At 36.8% G+C, this 24,701-nt stretch overlaps 3 protein-coding genes across 3 annotated transcripts in view; 1 reads left to right on the forward strand and 2 right to left on the reverse strand.

Annotated features, from left to right (window-relative positions):
• Positions 1-7,069, reverse strand: part of LOC139969350 (doublecortin domain-containing protein 1-like) — a 60,278-nt gene extending 53,209 nt beyond the window's left edge. The window contains exons 1-6 of the mRNA XM_071974232.1: positions 6,936-7,069; positions 4,938-5,123; positions 4,061-4,318; positions 3,325-3,499; positions 2,341-2,503; positions 1,264-1,369 (exon numbers count right to left, since the gene is read on the reverse strand). Coding sequence (XP_071830333.1) covers positions 1,264-1,369; positions 2,341-2,503; positions 3,325-3,499; positions 4,061-4,318; positions 4,938-5,116 — 881 coding nt within the window. The 5' untranslated portion in view covers positions 5,117-5,123; positions 6,936-7,069. The remainder of the gene's footprint in view (positions 1-1,263; positions 1,370-2,340; positions 2,504-3,324; positions 3,500-4,060; positions 4,319-4,937; positions 5,124-6,935) is intronic.
• LOC139970053 (uncharacterized) overlaps positions 1-24,701 on the forward strand; it is a 491,924-nt gene that overhangs the window by 160,611 nt on the left and 306,612 nt on the right. The window lies entirely within an intron of this gene.
• Positions 10,274-20,535, reverse strand: LOC139969351 (estradiol 17-beta-dehydrogenase 2-like). The gene is made up of 5 exons (XM_071974233.1): positions 20,122-20,535; positions 17,906-18,118; positions 17,256-17,438; positions 16,638-16,775; positions 10,274-15,284 (listed from the first exon to the last, which is right to left on the reverse strand). The coding sequence occupies exons 1-5, from the start codon at positions 20,381-20,383 to the stop codon at positions 14,842-14,844; spliced, it is 1,239 nt and encodes a 412-aa protein (XP_071830334.1). The 5' UTR covers positions 20,384-20,535; the 3' UTR covers positions 10,274-14,841.

Genomic DNA, 24,701 nt, shown 5'->3' on the forward strand with positions numbered 1-24,701 from the left:
TAAGATGCTTTCATTGGTGCTTTAAGATAAAGATGCTTTCATTTGTGCTTAATAGGATAAAGATGCTTTCATTGGTGCTTTAGGATAAAGATGCTTTCATTGGTGCTTTAAGATTAAGATGCTTTCATTGGTGCTTTAAGATAAAGATGCTTTCATTGGTGCTTAAGATAAAGATGCTTTCATTGGTGCTTTAGGAAAAAGATGCTTTCAATGGTGCTTTATAATAAAGATGCTTTCATTGGTGCTTTAAGATTAAGATGCTTTCATTGGTGCTTTAAGATAAAGATGCTTTCATTGGTGCTTAATAGGATAAAGATGCTTTCATTGGTGCTTAATAGGATAAAGATGCTTCCATTGGTGCTTTAGGAAAAAGATGCTTTCAATGGTGCTTTATAATAAAGATGCTTTCATTGGTGCTTTAGGAAAAAGATGCTTTCATTGGTGATCTAGGATAAGGATGCTTTCATTGGTGCTTTAGGATAAAGATGCTTTCATTGGTGCTTTAGGATAGCGATGCTTTCATAGGTGCTTTAGGATAAAGATGCTTTCATTGGTGCTTTAAGATTAAGATGCTTTCATTGGTGCTTTAAGATAAAGATGCTTTCATTGGTGCTTAATAGGATAAAGATGCTTCCATTGGTGCTTTAAGATTAAGATGCTTTCATTGGTGCTTTAAGATAAAGATGCTTTCATTGGTGCTTAATAGGATAAAGATGCTTTCATTGGTGCTTTAGGAAAAAGATGCTTTCAATGGTGCTTTAAGATTAAGATGCTTTCATTGGTGCTTTAAGATAAAGATGCTTTCATTGGTGCTTAATAGGATAAAGATGCTTTCATTGGTGCTTAATAGGATAAAGATGCTTTCATTGGTGCTTTAGGAAAAAGATGCTTTCAATGGTGCTTTATAATAAAGATGCTTTCATTGGTGCTTTATAATAAAGATGCTTTCATTGGTGATCTAGGATAAGGATGCTTTCATTGGTGCTTTAGGATAAAGATGCTTTCATTGGTGCTTTAGGATAGCGATGCTTTCATAGGTGCTTTAGGATAAAGATGCTTTCATTGGTGCTTTAGGATAAAGATGCTTTCATTGGTGCTTTAGGATAAAGATGCTTTCATTGGTGATCTAGGATAAGGATGCTTTCATTGGTACTTTAAGATAAAGATGCCTTCATTGGTTAAGTCTCACAGCTAATTTGACTAAACTGCTGGTTAATTCTCACAGCTTAAGTAACTAAACTGCTGGTTAAGTCTCATGTATACCTCATTCTCCTAGACAGTTGATTTCTTGGTTTCTTCTTCTTCTGATCTGTTGGTAACTGAACACCATTCAATGTCCACATGGCGTGGATATTCTTATGAGCTGTGCCTGTAATAGAGCAAGTTAACAATTATTTAATACAGAAAGAAAAAGACAATAGTATCTTGGCATAACAAAACTGAAAAGCAGGTTAAGAAAGATCATCTCTGTGTTAGGATTTCAAGACAGTTATCTATGGCGGTCAGCATTCTTCAGTTTAATCTATTAACAATAAATAAAGTAACCAACACAACACTAGAATAACTTGCTCCCCTTTGTGAAATTACTCTTTTGAACATCGGTGAATATGAAAATATCATCTGAGATTAGACAAAATAGTTGGGCCATGGTGCTTTTTAGATGTTAGTATCTCCATACCCCAACCTCTCTGGTTCTCAAAACCTTACCAGGAACCAGGTTCTATTGCCCTTATAAAAAATTCTGCTGTCTAGTATTGTTGAGCAGGGTCTTCCATGGATTTGGTATTTTTGATTTGCAAATTTGAAGATGGGGATTGGTTCTGTTTGATTCACATTGCAGCACTGCAGTGATGACGAATGGTCAGCCTTCACCTCCTTCAGAATTTGAAAGAGTAGCCAGACAATGAGATACTCTCTCATCCAATGCATGGGAATGTTAAGGGGTAATTACACGCCTGTCCCATTGGTCTCTGCACACTCATGAAAAGACAGGGCTTGATATAAGCAGTTGTCATTGTCATCAACAATCATTATGTAAGATGGATTCAATGAGCTTCTGTTGGTTTCCTAATCCTTGCGAACTAAAGATTATCAGTCTATAACTACTGGTAAAATTAGATATCTGTTAGTTATAATATAAGCCATTTGGAAATGTTTCAACAAGTTGATTTTTTTTTAAATTAATTATACACCTTCCATTACTTCAAGTTGAACCTTCATGATGCACCACCCTCCCCCCAACCCCCACCCAGCCCCAGCCCACACCTATTTCAAAACACCATAAATCAGTCATTTCTGATAAAACTGTACAACTAGAAAGATAGAGAGTAGCAAGTATACCTTTGGCAGATGCAACTGGATCCTTGAAGGGTTCCCCACAAGAAATGAAAATTTCAGCATCTTTAGGAATTTCTTCGGCTGTCTTAAGTTCTGTTCCATCAATAAGAAACATTCTCCTTGCTGCAAACTTGAGGTCCAACTTTAGGGTACAATATTCTAGAAACTGAACAGAAAGGAATATAGTATCTACAACCAATTCTAATGTTACATTTTTTTAATTTAGTGATTAAACATTTCATATCAGTTTTGAAGGGTCTAGGCTTTGTCTCAAAAAATACCATAGTTACTGCATTGAAAGTCTCCTACACACACATCTTTTGCAATTGTATAGCTTTTGTCTATTTTGTTGGGCATTTTACAATGCAATCACTGGATCACTTATTCCCAGTGAAACATTGTTAACATTATCATTCAAGTTTCTTGTATTTATAAACACAATTTCAGGTGCCTAGATCAAGTGTATAATATTTTATATTCCATCCAGTTACACATCAAGTATGAATATTCATATCATGTAACATGTATTACTTCTACATTATGTATTTGTTTGTGTTGGCAGTAATATAGAGCAGATATTAAATCTATACTTTTAATGGGGTAATTAATCACTTGAACAGATTGTGTTTCTCTTCCTTTCTTGATAATCATGTAAACCCTCACAATTTGTTAACATAGTTTGCCTAGAACCAGAACAGTACACTATCAACAATGTTTGGTGATACCATACTATGAACAAAACCTATCTTTATCAAAGAGCATCTGTTTTTGATACCCAAGTCCATAACTGAAAATCCTCTCATACACTTACATGTTTATAAAGATTCATACATTTCAAATATGCCATACAAGCAATGTGATTGTACTGAGGTTTAAATAACATTGACAGACATACACTGGTACATGTGTATGGTAAGTAAACTTGAAGTGAAGTGAGTCTCTTTACATGGGGATTACTCTTAAGAACTATGCAATAGTCCAACCTACCACTTTCAGTGTTGGAGCTGTAATACGGTAACCCTGGTCCCTTAATCCATTCTTGAATGCCATGGCTCTTATCACCTTAGGTTGCTTCTTGTAGAGTCCTTTAGACTGTGAGAATCGTTTGGATGAAGCAGCAGACGTTACAGATCGTCCGCTCCAAGGACGCCCACTCCAAGGTCTGGAAACAAGCAAATTACTCAAACAATCACACTTGCAAGATTTTCATATGCAAATACCTACATTTATTTTAAAGATGTTTTTTAAAAGCTTTACAAGCACTTCAAAGAATTTGATTTGATACTATAGGTTTTCCTTGCAATTTGATTAAAAACATTGTCTTTTCTCACCAAGCGATATCATATCCTCACTTATGCTTGCATTACTTTCAGTCTCATCAACAGACTATTTGTTGCAATCATTTGTCTAGTATTAAACTATTAATGAGCAAAGTTTCTATTGGTATAATCCAGTTGGATAATCCAGTTTTTTTTTGGCTCCACAAACATAAATGGAAAATCTTGTTCTTCACTTGAAACGTTTGATGTTTTTGTCTACTTTCATTGTTGCTGACAAGTTTTATAAGTTTAAAATAACAACATATGGTTGCACTCCATCACCAAATTTTGGCAACTTCAAACAGGAAGTGCAGCCTATCTTGCCATGTTGTTCCATACAGATACTAGGTTTCTGTGGGTCCATATTATTAAATACAGCTTGACTTTGATATGAGGCTGACTACCTTTTTGTTTTGTAGACAGGAGCACTCTCTGGTCTCTTCCTGACAGGTTTTTTACTCTCCTCTTCCTCCTCTCCATCTTTCGAGTCAGACTTTGATTGACCAGCCAGAAAACTCATATCAATTCTCTTCTTGTCAGATGTTCTGCTCACTGCAGAAATAGGCCTGGTTCCTCTCGTCTTACCAGGGAACGATGGTCCATGATCTGAAAATCCTACTCGCTGTAGATAAGGGGAAGCTTTAGCCGCAGATCTGTGCAATCTGTTGGTGGGATGGACAAGCAAAATACATGATTAATTGTAAATTCACTTGATTAATTAGTTAATTCGGTAGCCACTTTCAGCAGCTGGTTGCATTTCAACTACTCTTTATTCATACATTGTGCTTATGTACTTGCACTGCCAGAGATGCTATGGCATCACCTTTGAAAGCATTGCTGAACTTATTCATATGAATTGATTAAACATATCAAGTACTGTATACATTGAGGGTGCCTTTTTACCAACAGGTATAATCTGTAAAAGACAGAGCAATAATCTACAGAACTAATGAAAGAAGTGACAGCAATGATGAGCAGGAGCCCTTTGTGTGGATGGCTGGATGAACAAACTAATACTTATCGGCATTACACAAAAATTAACTTACAACAAAATATGTGTACAAGATACATTGTTTGTTTAGTTAAGACACTATAGACTTTCCACTACATAGCTATAAACATGACACAATACATTCCCACAAGCACTAATTATTGAAGTATATACACAATGGTATACCAAAACTATGGAGTGGCTTCATCTTTAATAGTTGAGAATAATTCTGTGTTACATTTGGAATAGTTCAACTGGAATATTTAAAAGAGTTCATAAAGTGGCTTTACTTTCTCTTAGACTGAGCAGGCTGACTCTTCTGTAGGCTGTCCAGGTACTGAGCAACCAATAAGTCTTCATAGCTGATAGCATCACTGGGAGAGCGGTTGAATTTCTTTTCTCCAGAAAAAGGAGTACTTGTGGCAATTGATTCCGAAATTCGTACCGACCGATCCCTCCCAGGTGACATGTCGGTCCTAAAATGAAAAAAAAAACAAGGAATATGGTTTCTAAAATGTTGTAGATTAAAAGTTTTTTCAAAGAAAAATAAAATATCAATTTCAGAAATCTTTTGTTTTTTAATTTGTATTGCACCTGTGCAACAACTGGTTTACTACTTTTTACTTAGGACTGTGAAATCAGTGCACGACTAAGGTTATGCATCATAAAAGTTGCATGGTTGGTCCAATTATGTTGCCCTTAAAGGCATTGAAGACTTGCCTCAAACCGTGTGCTGCCCTCTGAAAAGTTAACTTTCCGTTGTTTGAAAGTGAAGTTTTCTCCTTGTTGCTACAAAATGCAGACAGTAATGAAATGTGATACCGTGTTATCTTTTTTATGGACCTGAGATGTCCATCGCTGCTATGTACACTGTGTTGTGGGTATTGACCGTAGCTGCATGTATTGACTGTACTGTACACTAGTGTCTAATTACCGACGGTATAAGCTGTGTGTGTATATTCTGGGATCTGTTACACCTCATTCAAAACTAGGTCAGATTACCTGCATCAGCTTTTTCTTTGTGTTCGATTCTTCACTCCCTTTAAGGCTTAAGGTTACTCATTACATGAAAAATTTTCTCAAATTTCTTTATATCTAGACTTCGGAATGAAATACTTTGAATAGCTACGACAAACCTAACTTCTACACCTAACTTCTGCATCGGTTAGACTACGCTCCCATCCTAACCTGTTCATAAGTAACACCTGTCTGTACTAAGTACATAGAGTGGTAGAGACACTTCACTTTGAAGAGTCTTCTACAGTCTTCGCGAGATCTCACTCAGATATGTTTTCTGCATTGGTTAGACTACGCTCCCATCCTAACCTGTTTTTAAGTAACACCTGTCTGTACTAAGTACATAGAGTGGTCTTCGCGAGATCTCACTCAGATATGGGATGAGTGCTTGGACATCACAAAAATTGGGCAATTTTAGCAAACTCTAACACTACAGTATAACAAATTTATTTTTATACAAGAAATTAGTTGATTGACTTCATATAGAACAATACTTATTCTTCTTCTTATGATGATATTATATAGGCGTCCGGGAACTCCCGATCAACCTTGACAAAGTTTACTCTGGTGTCTCACAATAGATAGGTGTACATACTGCCGAAATACCACGTGCAACTACATTCTAGCATTCTAATTTCTATTCATTTCAAAACAATGTTTCTCAAGATGTTCTCAAAGTGTGATATTTCTCAAATATTTTTGTTCTACCTAAAATAGAAAATCATCCAAATTTCATATCAAGATGTTGATTAGATGTAACCAGACACACCACTATTGCTCAACTCATACACTAACCTATGGTTTTGTTTCAGCCCTTAGTTTAAATGCTACTGTCCTGGAACTCCCGACAGTCCCAGACCTCCCAAATTGTCCCTATCCGATTCTTAAGCTAGATCATTAACTACAGTAAGTATCATCAAGATAAATAACCTAGCCTAGGCTATACTTGATGACAAGCATCTGAAACGATGATGAATTTTCTGCTAACTACATAAATAAATTCCATTTCGATTTGAGTTTTAGCAAGTCTTCGAGCTACTGTAGCTTACTGTTCAACTAATTTAAAGAAACTGCATTACGTTAATACCATTAGGCATTACTAATACTAGCCTAGGCCTATATTACACTGTTAATGTATGAAGTAAAATAGGTGTATCATTAGGCTATGATTAAAAAGAAACTGTCTAGCCGCTAACGTGTCAACGTTGTGCAGGTAAACATAGCAGATTCAAAGGCTCTATACAAAAACTTCAGTAGACCTATGAAATTACCCGTGATTTTATGCTATTGGCGTGTTCAAATCGAATCGCTTATTCCAAATATGCCTCCAGATGTTGACAAAAGATTCAGTGTTTCAATAGTTTGGTATGCGCAGCGCCATATTTGCAGTATCACCTTGGTGATTTAAAACTAAGAAAGCTAGTTCAGTCGTTTATTATAAAGGCTGTCCTCGAACTGGTAAGTTGCAATTAGACAAACCAGAAGCACAATTTTTGGTGTGAAGAGGGGACTAAGATGTTTAGTAGTTCAAGGGAGTTGAGTCCCCTTTGAACACTTTATGGTGGTTTATTTTGCAACTTTTGAAAAGATGTTGAGGAATTTTCGACTGTTGAGTAGTTAAACCCATATTCATGTTATGTACATGTACTGTACAGTAGGAAGTTCAGTACTATTTGTCTGACAGTGGGAGAGGTGAAAAGAGTCAACTACCACTCCCCCCCCCCCCCCACACACCTAAGGAATATGTGGTTACGCCCCAGAGGAACGCGATGTAAAAGCAAAACTGTATGAAATGTCCAAACCATGGTTTGAGTGAGCAATTATTTATTTTGGAACCGCTATAAACACCCGGTACTGTTGACGACAGGATTTCTTTTAAATTCCCATTTTGATGGATATCGGGAAAGTTTAACCTTTCATTTTCGTTGTCTGGAACTGGGGAGGTGGGTAGCAAGGAATGCAGTGCAGCAATATAAATTGGCCTCAATGAGTGCGAAGCCCATCCTTTGCACACCAAAGTCCAATCCATGGATTGGGCTTTGGTGTGCAATTTTTATATGTGGCACATCCAGACGCCCAGATATGGCACTCTATGGCTTTCTCTGTTGAGGGCCATGATTCCATTTTGCAACTACTTTCCAGTTATGACTTAAGTTTGCTGAAACTGATCTAGCTTTTAGCGATTACAATTAACATATCTCATTATTCACACAACAACATATTATAATCTACATCATCATCGGTTTGGGGTGGTCGGGGGGGGGGGATGGGTGAGAGGAGTGGGGATGGTATTCTGTTTTTAATAGTATTGCAATGCAGATGCTATAGTCACGTGGTAGATCAATGTTGAAACAGCTGTACGTGCTGATAAATTCCCGAAGTGGGCGATCATTTTAACTGTTTGTGTTGTTTTGATTAATGGTTGGTATCAACAATTATAATTATGTTGTGATATCAGCAACTTGAGTTAAACCATTTGGTTAAATAATCAAATCAACTTTTCACAAAGTAGTAGACCGGCCTGTATACGAAAGTTCAAGCCGTTGGCCGGTGCGGTGGCTCTCCGTTGTTACCCTGCAACACCAATAGATGTAGCTCACAGAAAGTTCTGTGACGTATAGCTTCGGAATAAAGTTTATAAAACTGACAAACGGAACTGAACAAGGGCGGCGGAAGCACTTTTAATCTGGGGGGGGCACCGACATCAAAGGGCACTTTGCAGAAATTCGATTGGACTGATGCAGCCTGATATTTTGTACCCTAGTATAACTCTTATTGTATTATCTTATTTGCGTATACACATCACTCCATCAACGCCTCCCCCCCCCCCCCCCCCAAAGAAAAATGCATACTAGCACTGCAATATCCAATGTGCAAATTGGGATACAAGGAACAAGTTTTCTTTTGAGACAAAATGAGGTGAAATCATACTAATTGCTAATGTAGGAATCTTCCGAATTAGAGTTTATATCTTGTTTATATCTTAACAAATTTTTTCCATTCGAAATAGCTTTGAGTTTGACCCACAGAAAATCATTAAAAGTCAGGGGCGTAGCCAGGATTTGCAAAGTCGTATACGCACGACTATCTGAGCGGAGCGCCACCATTGGTTGGCGCGGAGCGTACAAGAAAATTTTTGGTTTACAAACCCCTCAGATAGCCGGAAACGGCCCTTCCCGAGTGTTCATTCTGGTTCCCTGGCCTCTTGCTAACTTAAGACACCTCGAGTCAATTTTTATGTAGAAAAAGGGCACATTTTTAACCTGAGGAAAAGTGGGGGGGGGCACGTGCCCCCTGTGCCCCCCCGGTTCCGCCGCCCTTGGAACTGAAGATGGACATATGGCAAGCATGAGACTCACATATAGCTCGTTATTTTAGCGATCACTTGTAATTTTCATGATAGTTTATAATTGCAACATAAATTTACTCATATGTCTGCATAAAGTCACCTCTATAAAGAGCATGGGCACGAAAACCACGACAAACTTGGTGAAACCCCCAACCACAGTCCCATCACATGCATAAGATGAAAAGTGACGAAGCTAGGTCGGCAATTGATAAACAAAAGTCGGCTGCAAATCGCTTTCGGCATTGTGTTAACAACAGTCTTTCTTGGAAGGTGTATGCATTTCCTCTCTGCGATGCTGTAAGATTTACAATAGTAGTATATTTTGAGCGACGTGACCCATTGTAAAGCAATGCCCTGATAATAACAGAGGAACTTTAATTGGCCATGAACAGATTCATTCACCTCCAAAACCAGAGCTCGGTGGAAGACGAAATTAGAGCAAATACCCTGGAGATTTCTCTCTGATCAAATTAGTTGAATGAGTAAGGCCAGTAGAAAAGCTGTTTGCATGTTAGAAACCAAATATAAATTCATTATCGAGCACGATGCTACATAGATATTATACACAGCTTGACTTTATTATAGTCCTACATTATGACTGAATATTATCATATAGCTACTTAGTCATAATTATCAATTTTGTGACGTGTCATTTCATTTTATGTAATTTTCCAATCTCGAATCACTGGTAGGGAGGCATCACAAAACTATAGGTTCTTTTATATTTTAATAAATGCTAACGGCAGATTGATCGTTGTAACTATGTTAAATACCAATAATGGGTCAATTTTACCGGAAGCTTCAATTCGATCCATACAAATACGATATCATTCATCTTCGAGCAATTTCCACACGCATGTTCTGCAAATTGGAAAATGGTGAATATGTCCAAGAAATCAATATTTTAAAAGTGGATATTCTTCAATTGGCTGGATGTAGTCGCTGGTATTGTATAGGGGAACTGTTACAACTAAGTGCAAGGGGCTCTCCCTGACATAAAAGCCTCCTCATTACTACATATTTATCTTTTAATCGAATCTTGTCATGAATGTAGTTATCCATGTTGAAAAAGGCTGCCCCAACCAATAATGAGAGTATTGGGACGTCAACAAAAACAAACGATTCAGTGTGACTTTACAACTCAGGTAGCACTAGAAGTCCCCCACCCCCCCACCTCCCCGTCACCCCTTGCCCGTTTTATTGTCATATTTAAAGTGAGATTTCTTGGATGAAAAAAAAAAAATTAATCATGAGAACTGATGCTTCTTTGTCGTAATTTATTAGGATTCATGTGAGCAAAATATTGCTAACTTTGCAAGATGAACCTGTCTTATGCATATATGCTAAGAACATGAATCAAACAGGTCACATGACCTGGGATAGGAAGCTACATACAAGCAGTGCAATAGCAATGATTGATCAATAAGAAACTTGACCAGTGTTGAATCATTTTAAAACTGTGTTTTGTGCTGACATTTCAGATGTTTGTATCAAACCTATTGAGTACTAAGTAATACTCAATAGCGATTCCACTTGATAGGCCTGACAATGCACATTCTTTACAATTCTGTTAATCACATACAAACCTTTCCATTTCTTGTCTTTTGTCCACATGTGTTATAAATCAAACATGATTATTCAAAACATGAAACACATTGCAATGAAAGTTAACAAGTAGTACTCAAACTTGAACCATCATCAGTAACACAGAACACTGCTTTAATATGAATAAAAAAAACCTACATTATGAAGTTTTTGTAGCAACTCATGGTTATAGTTTATATTCAATGCACTACCCCATCAATATTAATGCACACATAAAAGGATACAACACATTGGACGAACAGTATATGCCCTGTTCAACCCCCTTGAGACTAGACATCTGAAAGTCAGTCAGCTAAACTCTCCTTTGCAATTTTAATCATCTCATAATATCACAGCAAACAAAAATTGCAATATATTCACAAATGTCTAGAGTAAAGTTCAAGACAACTTAGTACATATTTCAGATCATTTTTATAGAAAAGCTATTAGTGAGTACCTTTGTGAGAAATAGTAGATTCAATTAGTGACATTGAGCCTATGGATTTTTAGAAAAAGTTCCTCTCATTTATGATTGCTATCAATAAGATATATTACACCATAATAAAAAAATTAATAAAACACAAAAACCATTGCCATGAAAAGTAATGAAACTAAAGGTAAAGATAAAAATCAAAATGTAAAAACAATATTTGCATTCAAATTTTAGGAGATTAGTTGATAAAAATTAATAATAGTTCTAAGTTCTAAGTCTCAAACAGTTTTTTGGTTTCCAGTTTCTTAGACAATATGTCAATAACTTCTTGGAATCTACTTGCAAGTTCACCAGTTATGAAATATTGCAAAAAAAAGGGACAAATAAACAGGCATTCCAAATTATGTTAATGGTGAAGTGAAATATTCCATTAACTTTCAAATATCAAAAAGCAAATGGATTAATGCTGTAAAATTTATCACAATCTACAAAATACCATCTATTTCATCGTTAACATTGCATAACATTTTTCAAGCTTTGAAATTATGCCATTTGGTATAAATGATAAAGAAATGATAAAATTTGACACAAGTCTCACTCACACCTGTGATATATCTGCAACTCTAGAGGGCAGTATCAAGGAGTATCACTGTCTACTGTACAAAGGGAATGTGAGTTCAGAACATGTTTATTAGAGTTTTAGAACTTTGTTGACCTTTGACCTCTATCATTTCAATGGGGTTCTTTTAATCACCAAGGGTTATCTACATACCAAGTATGACACTCCACCGAACTGTGTTTTCTTTGAGTAACTGTATTTACAAGCATGTGTCACATACACACAGTATTAAATTAATCATAGATTTCTTTTGTGAATGAAAATCTGTTGCATTCCCTTGTACAGGACATAATTGTTGGTCCCATCATGAGTATCACAGGTAGTGGCCATTATCTGATTTTCTAGCATAATTAGGGACATACACTACTGTAGCCTTTCAATGGCTACAATTTTGCCAAAAGAGCTGAAATGTAGATATCAGATGTTTGATCAAGTTCAAACACCATTTTAAGCACTATTTTGTGGAAATGTAGATGTATCAGATGTTTGATCAAGTTCAAACACCATTTTAAGAACTACTTTGTTTTGATATTATTCTGTCTCTCTACCTCAGAGTGTTGTCATAGTAACACAGATTGAGCAAGAAGATGGCTCACTTGGTGGTTTCCTTTATTCAATAAAAATTCATTAAAAAGGAATAAATCAAATATGGAAAAATGCTAGACCCTGATGAGCTTAATTACCAACAGATTTATCTGGATACAAGTTAAGAAAGAATGAATTTAACAGCTTAAATTTATTTATGATAATTGGCTAATATCAATCACTACAGAGCAAACAGAATAATGTGTTAAATAAGTGTAATAAATGCATGCTGCATATACAGATAAAAAGAAGGAAGATTTCATAATATCACGATAAATGAACCTTAATTTAGAGTTAGTACACACATACAAATTAGTACAAATAGTTCAAATGAAAGGTGCAGAATTATTTATGAAATGAAAACAAATATGCTTGAAAGGTGAAATTATTGAACTGTATGCATTAAAAATGCCTCATCAACTTCACATGTACCTTGTTGTGATATTGACATGGGACTTGACTATTTCAAAATGTCCTTATTTAGATTCCATTTAGCCATTCACATATTAATCTAAATTCTATACCAGTGTTGTTTTCAATTAGGCTTCTGAAAAGGAGGATCCCCTACTCAAACACAATGGAAAAAATACTCCCATTCATCAACGTGCATTATCCAATTTCTCATCAGTTTTTGCAAATAACAATGTTACCAATATGATGTACAACAATTTCAAGATCATTATCATGGAACACAATTAATTTATATAATACAAAATCAGAACGGTGGAAGTTATGTTTAGATCAGTAAAGAGACCTATTGTTCCACCATAGCAAAAACGTGAGGACAAAATATGATTGTTTACAGTTTGTTGATCAGTGTCAATTGTTTAATAGCCAGAAAAAAAATCTTGTTTGTCTCTGATATTGATCCATGCATAGCAACAGATAAGGCAGGCCTAGCATCAATTGCATATGAAATTTGCTAAGTTCGTAAAGTGATTTAGTAGCTTAATTTACCAACTATTTGGCATCCTTGAAACAAGAGAAAATACTCTGCACCAACATACGAATCAGTCAGTACACTTCAACCATTCAAATTATGATTTATGAGGTGTTATTTAGTTTATATTATACAACACCTGATTATATTCCGGCCATTTGATTGGTCAATTGCTCGTCGATTGCATGCAAAATCCGCTCTATTGCACTCTATGAAATAGAACCATGGGTTATACCTTTTTGGTAGCACTTTTTACAATGGTAAGAGAGCAGAGAAACCTGTCTGTTCAAAACAATCTGTTGCATTTTACCCATCTTAGTATAATATGTTGTATAAAACAAATAATGAATGGTTTCCAAATAGTGGTCTCTCAACTCATGAAATATTTGCACTATTGCACTCATAACCATTCATTATTTGTCTACTGTTCATCTAGTTTACTATGCAGTGTTTTAAGACTATAACTGGATCCCAGCTGGGAATCCTACATCAGAAACAATCCCACCAGTTTCCCAATGCTGTGTATAAAAATTAAAATGATATATCAAATCACCCAAAAATTGAACATAAGCCAAGCCTCCCCTCTCTTAAACAATTAATAGATCAGAGTTCACCCCCCCCCCCCTAAAAAAAGAAGAAAAAAGTAAGAATAATAATAATTACAGATTTAAAAGATGAAAAACTTGGCAAGCTCCAAATGTATAGTGTACTCATCTATTCTTGAAAATACTACTATTTTCAAGTACCATTAAAAATTTAAATTAGCATAAAACAGTCTAGTGTGCTACTATTAGCACAATCAACAAAGTGTACCACTTTAACTTCAGGAGGTTCAAGTACACGTTGTGTCTAAAGGATAATTTTATCTGCTAATTTGCCGTGCTTCAGTAAACTAGCAATTTTCAAGCACATGTTTTGATTTTTCTGAAGATGTATTAAATTGTGAGGCTTAACAGATTCCACAGTTGAAATAGCCAAGGATATTTCAGAACCTCCTGTGATCAAAATCCATGAGAGATACTATAGGATAATTCCATTTGCAGTAAAGCACAATGAAATTATCCCACTGTTTCTTAAAATAGTCACAAATGACAAATTACATTCCCCTTGGTCAATGGCTTCTTATGCAAGATTTCATAATATTATCACATTTTCTCCACATTTCTCCTCCTATATTGTTGGCTAAGAAAAGGTGTGGTTAGTTTTTATTGGACAGACAGAGGACAGATGATAATAATTATAAAGTGCATCGTTCACTATGTCTAGTGCTCTAGCCATAATGCTCTCTAGCCATAATGCTCTCTAGCCATAATGCTCTCTAGCCATAATGCTCTCTAGCCATAATGCTCTCTAGCCATAATGCAAGTAATACTGTATACTGCAGCCGTGCTACAAGACTATATAGGCTACACTGCAGGTTACTAGCCTGTCATCCAAAATGCAGGCAGCAGTGCTTTAAGACCCATGGCCAAACTGAAGAATGTGATCCATGTTGTAGACCTCTGGTAATTTTGCAGCCAGGTTCCAGCCAGGTTTTGTATTAAATGCCAGATTGCATTCTCAATGAAGCGATAAGATGATAGTCATAATGTAGACTGCCAGCCTGGCAACAGTCCAAGATAAGCTGATTGCCACTATATACAATATTATGTTAAAAACTAACAGGTTTAGTTTGCATTTCCCTCAGATGATGTTTCAACCTCTTCTTTGATCTTCTCTTCATCTTGTAAGTTTCCTGATTCTGGTGATACTGCCCTCTTTGGGGTTTCTGGTTTATCACTGCTTGAGTTCTTCACTTTACTGATTGAACTTTTAGAAAGAAGGAACACTCCAACCAGATATTTAGAGACACCAATTGGAAGCCAGGCAGCAAGCAACATATGTATTTCTGCTGACAAACCGACTATGTACTGTGGAAGAGGACTCTTAGCAAGCAGCGCATGATCCACGGCAGTCACCACAGGAGTCAAATCAGATGGCAAAGACAATGGTGATGCCTTCTTCATGTAGCAAGCTTTGTAGTTGGGGCCATATTCTTCAAGCAAACCAGGCTTAACAGCATCCAATATTTCAGTGATGTTTCGCTCCCATGTTTCTTTATGAATTAGATCTGTATCAAGAAAAAGTTATACTAAAACTGGAACATTGGTGATACAACATTCAGCAAACCCAGACAACAGTCAAGCATAGGGAATCTGACCACTTAAGGTTATACTTTAAATTGTAAAAGAAAGTAAACAGTGCAATGGCTTGTTGTGCAGGACTTCTTTGAAGGATTTCTCCTTATTTGGTTCTTCCTCTTTGTTTCCACAAAATCTCTAATGCTAAAGAAGGTGAAAACATGAATCCTAAAGAAACACTCATCTTAAAGATATTTGTACCATTTAAATCACTGAAGGTGTACAAAACTTTAGTCAAAGATTTTAACCCCTTATAGTTGAATTATAACTCATCCAAAACATGTTCTTGCTTCACAACAGAACACCCTCTAATGACAACCCAGATCATTTCTCAAACATATCATTTCAAAGTGTTTGTTTACTTATTAATGTTTGTGTTGCATCTGACAACCAGACCTTATTTTCTGTGTATAAGATTATAAAGTCCAGTCACTCTACTTTATTAACCTTAGCTGTTTATATGGTCATATCTCAAAACTTGAAAACTTGTAAATACAACTTGAAATTTCTAACGATATAGCGTAATACAGTGGTTGTTCTCTCAGTGTAAATGTGTGTGTATGTGTGATGGTATGATTGTCGTGCATCCGGTACGTGCCTAGGCTTGGCACTTGTGTTCCTAATATTGTGTCATCGTTGCCTTGTTTTGAAATCACATTTTTCAGAGTTCTATTTTCGGATGCAAATATCAAAACATTAATTTGTAATTAGTCTTTGAGGTTTTGAACGTGATGAGAATAGTTTTGAACATAGATTTTCTCATAGATTCAGAGGAAGTTACTCTCGATTAGTTGGATTTTTCATGTCATGGCCTCTTTAATGTATTACAAGGTATTGAAACTGTGAGCAGAATCAGCCAATGATATTTGCACTGCATATAACATCTTCTCCCATGGATCTTAATACAGTTTTCAAAAGTATTTTTGTAACCGAAGATAGTGAACGTGTTGATTATGTCATCAACATGTATATAATGACATTGTAAATGGCAACATATACTGTATGTGTATTCTCCAAGTTATACTTTGCACAAGTTAAAAATAATTAGTTTAATACTCACTAGTAGCATATCCGGACAGGTGTATTGTTGAAAGAGACACATCCCATATATATATGTGCATTCTCCAAGTTATACCTTGCACAAGTCAAACATAATTAGTTTAATACTCACTAGTAGCATATCCAGAAGGGTGTATTGTAGAAACAGATACATCCCATATATGTACATTCTCCAAGTTACTGTATACTTTGCACAAGTTAAACAAAATTAGTTTAATACTCACTAGTAGCATATCCAGAAGGGTGTATTGTAGAAACAGACACATCCCATTTCATCATCTCAAGACGTAGGGCATCCATAAAACTTGTACAGGCAGCCTTACTAGCACAGTAAGCTGACAGCATTGGAAATGCGACTTCACCTAGCGGGAGAGAGATGAAGAGATTTTAATGATTTGCATGTAATTAACATTATTTTAACACTTGGAGATGAAAAAGTTTTCTAGAAACATGTTGCTACAAAATATCACAACATTGTCATGTAAGTCCAAATTTTTGACTTGCAAAGAAATGAAAATTAAAATAGTTTAATACCCCAGTCAACACAGCCACATGATAGGTGTCATGCTTGAATACAATACATATCCCCAAGAGAATTACTGTTTCCATACATATCCCTAATAGCATTACTGTTTCCATACATAACCCTATAGAATTACTGTTTCTATACATATCAACAATAGAATTACTGTTTCCATACATATCCCTAATACAATTACTGTTTCTATACATATCCCTAATGATAGAACCACTGTACATTTAGTAAGATGATCTCTGACAGAGAGTATTACCAGACATGACAATAACTTTATCTGGTTGTATTTTATAAAAGAAATGCTCACTTCCTGTTGAGCTCATTGTGACTATTCGTCCCTTTGAGCGCCTCAGCAGTGGTAAGAATGCCTGCGTAAGTAATACGACACCATAGTGATTCACAGCCATTACTCTCTTGTAGATCGTCATAGCAACGATTTCTGCTTCTCCTAAGTACATGATACCTGCATTATTCACCAATGCCCAGAGATCTGAAAGGAAGATGAATACTAGAACAGTCTGTCAAATCTCAATCATGCACTTACTCTGTGACTTTTCATTTACTGGAAGGCAGTAATACCCTCTTCACAGAATAATTTCATGTCAAAGCACCACAGCCACCTCTTATGTCTGTATAATGCAAAATACTCGGTAAACGATTAAACGTCTATTCTAGAATGTCAGTATAAACTTAGCCTGTAATACTACAGAGTAGTAATCACCATGGCTGTAGTATTGTACTGTAATGACAATGCTCAATTGCAGTTAACTGTTGCTCATACTCATTTCACAGTCTTATTGTTAGTGTGTCTGTGTTGCTAGTGTTTTCCTTAGCCAACAGTGGTCTGATAACATACCTTTTGGATTTTCTACCTCAAAGCAACGTCACGTCCCTCCTACCTTCAAAGGTTGTGCCCCCCTCCCTCTCCCCTGCCCTCCTTTGTAGATACTTAAATACCTTTTCCTTGGAGCTTCTCCTGGACAGTTTTGACTGCATTTGTTATTGATTCCTCGCTGGTCACATCCAACTGTATTGTCACCAACCTATCACTACAGGCCTTCACTAGATTCTGCTCCCCCTCCTGTCCTTTGAGGTAGCATCCAGCAAACACATGAACACCTTTCTCATCTAACGCTTTAGCTATGGCAAACCCAAAGCCAGAATCACAGCCTGCACAATGGGAATAAAAAATATGTACTTTGACATACATAGTTATAAAACAAGCTTATTATTAATAGTGTCTGTAATTGTTCTGGCACAGCTAATGGAGGTACAGTATCTGTAACATCTACTCAATGTAATCATAAATGATGACCCTCTGACCTATATGCACTAAACTGAGTGAAGAGAATATAATGTCTTTAACAGAGCTAACCCTTCACCCAAAGTAATTTGCAAATGGTAACTTAAATAAAACAAATTGAGATGCATACCATGGCGATAGAGGTGTGATAGCTTTAATCTGCTCTTGGGAAACCCATAAGTATTATGTTATGATGTATGTACAGTTAAGTCTATAGCAGTACAACATAATGAACAACTGTACACTGTTTGTACTGCAATCTGTACATTGCATTTACAGTAAAGGAAACACAAGATGTTGTCTCCCAAGTGCTGGTGTTTAGTAATCTATATCTTGTATAAATTTACACCTCTACCCCCAACAGAGCCTATGATCAGCCTTGCAAGTGTTCTTTGAAACATGTAATACTATAGTATATACATATGATTTCAAATGTTCTGTTTGAAAAATTCACATTTGTTGGAATACATTTTTCATTATAACATTTCAATAATTGACCAATGAGAGTCTAAAGTCACTTGGCATTTTCTACAACAAAGATAGTTATTAGTCTTTATTACAGTATGACACCTCAATATTATACTATCTAACTAGGCCTAATCATGCAGCTCTAGGGTGGTGTTTATTGTTTTAATTAAAAATTTCATACAAACTACATTGATAGTGATTTCTATTGTGTGGATTCTTTCACATGTGTAGAGCTTTTGTGTAAATTCTTAAGCTGAGACCATTCAACTAAATTTGATACATGAATGTGCAACTTTTGACTAGCTGCCTAGATTATTACAAAAATGTTTTGTTTATTTGGCAACAAAGCTTGCCAACTTGAAGTGCTGAGGGATTGCACATATGTAGGCTATAGTAGTCATACTTCACATGGTAACAATTCATTTACCAAGTTTCAGACCAGCTACTAATGGCTTGGACTGGGCATTAAATTGTTTGACTACAGAGTATCTGCATAGAGTATGCTACCCTTAGTAAAATTTTACTAATAAATACACAAGAAGCTTTTGCAATTTATGTTTACAACATGCACATCTACATTTTACATAAATTGACAAAAATGTACAGAAATTCTGAGTAATTTTTTCACAGCAATATCTTGCAAATGATGGTGTCATACTGGTAACTATTATGGCACAGTCTACTAAAAATATAAAAGAATTGGTTAAGTTACTAGTCCTTCATTTAATACTGATATAACAAGCAGGCTACAATAACAGGATTCTAGAAAGAAAAAGTTGGGGATATTGTTTCTTACTTTTCATTTGACACAAACAAGTAATATGTTAGGCTAACTGATTATGAGTAAACTACTGTAACAGTACACAAACAAACTTTAGGCTACTTGTAGTCGTACTTGACAGTGATGATTTGGACCTACTGTTCAGTAGCTTTACAAATTTATGTATCGTTTGATTTAACTTTTATAAAAAATGCATTGCGAGATTTGCTAGCACACTTCAAGTTTTGCTTACTTTCTGTTACTACTGTTAAATTTCCAAAAGTGTAGCATAACTGATACAATGTCATAATTTTGGTCCCTGTACTCAGTCATAGGCCTAAAAAAAATGTTGTACGTTGTACTCTGGTCACACTACAAAGTCTGTTGTGAATACTTAACCTGCTGTTAGACTTAGTTTAAGCTTAAAACGTGTATCAACATTTCTTGTCAACAACGCTCCGTCTCTGGATAACTGTAAATCAAAGTTCGTCTTGGCTGGCCTAGGCCTAAGATTAAGAGTTTACAAAGTTACAAAGAATGCCTCGGCTCGGCATAGTTGTTGTTAGTGTTAGTCCTAGGGTACACAAATGATTATTAACAGCTACCCTATAGCCTAGGCTAAGCCTAGGTAGAGCAAAATACCTGAAATGAATACATATTTCCCGTCGGTATCGATGAATCTTTGTGGAAGACGTTGGTATATACGATAAGAGGCAATGGCGAACAATGTTATTCCACAAAAACCTCCAAATATTAGTTGACAGATTGGTTGGGTTATGGTCGGGAGCAATATGAGTAATGTGTAAGGTCCTGTCAGTAGTAATTCGTCTTTCAGATATCTTCTCAAAACTGCACCGTTGAAAAAGATCGTAATAGCTGAGTAAAGGATGAGTTTTAGAGACATTTTGACCGAAAGATGGATGTTATAAGTCTACTAGTACTAGACCTAATCTACTGTACTCCTTGGATAATGTTTGGTGAACTTTTGCTCAGTGAGTAACCCCAGACGTATCTATATCAGCATTGTAGGCTGCATGTCTAGTGGCAAATAACCGAAAATTGTCAGGGATGCACGATTACGTAATTTTCAGGGCGCTCGTGGTAGGTGCAAAACACAGTCTGCATAATTTCCGTTTATACGTTTCTGAATTTGTGTTCGAAGTGCCAAATTCGGGAAATCACTCTCATATGTTGTAGCGGCCTTAAGCCGAGAGATTGGGTGAGGCATTTGCCCCAATCATGATGCTCGTCCCAGTTCCCCCTGTGCCTGTGCCTTAATTACATCCAAAATTTCCTTTATTTGCTATATTCGCTAAATGCTACACATTCCCTGCTAAATAGCCTAATATAAGTAGGCTATTTATGTGCTTAAAGTTAAAATAGCAAAAAAAAGAGAGAATTATGTGAAATCACTACAGTTTCCGGCCTGCAATACCTTCCACGGAAATTAAATTCGCCTTTCTGACATGTGCTGTTGTGCCTTAGTGCCGTTATGGGAGAATTAGGATAATTCAACTACGCCAACAATTTCTGGTGGCTGAGGCCATCTCATTGGAACTCATGACCAGGGATTAAGTAAATAAATTCCATAGAAATTGAATTTCTCTCTCTCTCACATGCGCGTCGGGGACGGGGGTTGAGCTGTGGGGAACATAACACAAAATCCCTCTCACCTCCCCCGGACCCCTATCCCCTCCCCACCTACTCATGCACACTTAATTACCAGGCCTCTACTGAAACAAATGACCATCATAAATCACTCGGAATGTTCAGTAGGCCTACTGACAATATCGTCCGATGTCTCACGAATACTGTTGATGTGACAGAGGCTCTTGATGGCAATCACATAAATTGAACTCATTTGAATACATTACGGATATCCGAGCGACGAATGTGTTGTAGAATGACGTCATTCTGCGTTCCATGTGACGCCATAATCGATTGATCCGACTGGTTTCACCCCCCCCCCCTTCCTACCCACACACTTCAGAAAAGCTATCTACCTCAATGTCTTTCTCATATATTTTGTGTTTTAAACTCGCTACGAAAGAACAAGGAATATCTCTGAATACCCTCGAGCAAATATTTGTATAGTTTTTGCAAGCTTTTTGCAAGTGGTCTATTTTTCGAAACGTATAGCTTGTCACTGTAGTAGGTCACAGGGAGTCAAGTTGGTCTCGATATCGATCGAAAACCCTCTTGAAAATATGGTGAATGTAACGACCCTGGTGTATGCATGACATTCAAGTTTTGTTACAATTTTGAATTTCATGCAAACAATTTCATTCATTAAAATTTAGCTAAATAGTAATAATAAATAGCATTTATATAGCGCCTAATACAAAAGTTTCTAAGCGCTAGTTCACCGACAAAGCGTGGAATGTGCGTGGGGGGGGGGGGGGTATATGATACCATATGACATAACCACTAGCCCCCTATATTTTCCCGTAATGTGCACATCATACAGTATGTGTAAATTATACAGGTTCGTTTCTGCACTTCCAAATAAATTGTCCTCTCCCCGGCAAACTGTTTGCTTTGCCCAACTCCCAATTTGAAATTTCTGGTACAGCCACTGCATATATTGCAGACCTATAGTACACAATAGTTCCAAAACACGCGGTGATTCAAGAAAGCAATTTAATGCCGATGTCGTTTAATCTACATTTTTCCAGATTTCAAGTTTATAATGCAAGTTCAAGTTATCCACTGCGCCAATTCTATATCAAGATGAGTGCAGCATAAAGCTGCAGTAGGTTTGTAATACAGCCTACATAATATGCGTCTAGCGGTGAAATTAATTGCGGTGATTCTTTGATGTAATCGTTACACCGCAGGATATTACATCTCATCAACAGAATCAGAGTCAATCTCACATCATGAGTTCTAGATGGTGGTCTCAACAGTGATATGTAGGTCAGTAGTAAGGAATGATGCTTAGGCTTCCATTATTGAAGCTAACCAGCTACCATTTTCAGTGCAATTAAGTAAAATACTTACGGTACCTAACTTGCATGCAAGTAAACTAAATATAATGATAACGTACCAATATGAAAAGCATATAATGGCGGCTTCGATCAAAGAAAAAGGCTAATGCGATGTGTGGTATAAGAAACACATGATAACACAAATACCCCTTCATTGAAGTAGTGCTTTTACCAAATTGTATTTCCATAATACTGAAGTTTGCCGAATGAGAACATTTTCATAGCCCTACTAATTCACAAACTGGGTTTCAAGCGTCTTGATGAAAATAATTTATTGGCGATTGAAGCACCATTCGTTTGCTTATTTTTATCATTTACATCTCCCGAAAGAACCTCCCATTTCCCCTTCCTTGGCTCATTGAGTTGTTAGACTGAAATAGTCTGCATTCTATAGAATGTTCAATAAAATCTTCAGATAGACAAACAGTTGGTAATTAATTAGACAAGTTGACGGTTTACGGTTTGGGCTTTTATGGTTGTAGAGAGAAGCAACGGGTGGTATTATCTTCTTTTGGAATTTATATTCTGTCATGTCACAATCTGGGATATTTCCAAATACTGAAAGTTCAACCCATCTATTTGTTCACTAGTTCCCATGCTCCAACATAACGCTAAGAAAGTAATCGTGGTATTACTCCACTGTTGAACTAGAGTATGTCTAGGTAGTATGTCAGTGCTACCTTCAGATATATGCAAGTGCATGTTATGGTCTCTGTTTGCACTTTCAATTTATTGTTACTTTGCAATGTTCAGTAATATCAGGGGCGTATCCAGGGGGGGCGCAACAGGCGCGCGCCCCCCCTATTGGCCGTCACAAAAAAAAAAAAAGTTTAGCAAAAAAAAAAAAAAAAAAAAAAAAAAATTGATGACGACCTTTATGTGAGATGTCGGTGATCGCTCAACCCCCCCCCCCCCCCTCCCGTATGCTTTATTTTTTGTTTGCCAAAAAAGGTTCTGGCGAAGTTCGGCGGCATAATAGTTTTAGAAACATAGATGGTAATTGTGTTTGTATTATCACTATAAACACTAAATGACATGCCAGCCATACTAAATTGTGCATTTTGTGTCCATATTTACTGGAAATGTTGCTTATTATTAAGGTCGAAAAATGGATCACATATGGCCATGGGCGGCGATCCTGGGTGGATATATCCCCCCATGAAAATGGGTGGAGGGTATGTAATGCACCATATCCCCCCCCCCCCCACCAAATGCCAGGGATAAGAATATTTTCATGCCTACATTTATGCATCTTCGTTAATGTACGGCTCTTTTTTAGCTTCATTTCTCGCCTACCATAAACGCAGTGCGATCTTTTCAAATAAAGCGTCTTTATAAAGCAAAAATAGTTGACTGTAGGCTTCATTGGCCCTATAACAACAAAATGTATTATTGCTCCCACGGTATTGATATAGTACATATATGCACCCTCATAGTATTCATATAGGCCCTATAGTAGGCCTACACACGTACATGTTCCCTCGAATAGCTGAGAATCTCATGTAACCAGGGTAATGCTTAATACACGTTTCACCTGGATGCCCTAGCAATCGGTACCTAGGAATGTAACTATGTGTAATTGTGTATTGCATGTGTATAGGCCTATAATAGCCTGCATGAGGCCATTTTCTTCATCGAATAATATAACAGAGCTCTCGAACATTCTAACGTTGCGCCTGAAACAAGATTGACAGGGGCAATTTTCCCAAAATAACACCCGAAATTAAAAAAAAAAGTATTTTGGATCCTGATTATGAGATATTTCGGACATGACATCCCTATTTTAAAGTTGGGTATATGCCGCTTGGAAACCTCGGGAAGTGCCGTTTCCGGCCATTTAGAGGGTTTGTTAATCCCAAAATTTTCTTGTACGCTTCGCGCCAACTCATGGTGGCGCTACGCTTAGATAGTCAACAAGGTCATATCCCCCCCCCCCCACTCGGAAGTACGGATCGCCGCCCATGCATATGACACCATTTTGCATTTCAGCCCTTCTTTGAAAGCAAAAATTGTACACCCCTCCCCTTAGACCCATCCCCCAGGACGGCGATCATTCATGCCTGGCGCCCCCCCTATTGGAAAATCCTGGATACGCCCCTGGTAATATCAATACTTTTTTAAGATGTGCTTCCATTCTTGGTAAGCATTATTCCATAGGACAAGCTTGGCCATACTTTACCTGTTTTAATGTGGTGGGCAGGGCAGGCATTTGGCAGTTTGGGGCAGTCGGGGCCT

Source organism: Apostichopus japonicus, chromosome 7 (genome assembly GCF_037975245.1).
Source record: "Apostichopus japonicus isolate 1M-3 chromosome 7, ASM3797524v1, whole genome shotgun sequence".
In the NCBI taxonomy this organism is placed as follows: Eukaryota; Metazoa; Echinodermata; class Holothuroidea; order Aspidochirotida; family Stichopodidae; genus Apostichopus; species Apostichopus japonicus.

Bases quoted from the DNA above. Each gene is read 5' to 3' on its own strand.
- LOC139969351 (XM_071974233.1), bottom strand. From the start codon at position 20,383: ATGTCTCTAAAACTCATCCTTTACTCAGCTATTACGATCTTTTTCAAC. The intron at 17,439-17,905 runs GTATTTAAGTAT...TCTTCCTTTCAG, and splicing joins GGAGAAGCTCCAAGGAAAAG to ATCTCTGGGCATTGGTGAAT. The intron at 15,285-16,637 runs GTGAGTATTAAA...TTCTTGATACAG, and splicing joins CCCTTCTGGATATGCTACTA to ATCTAATTCATAAAGAAACA.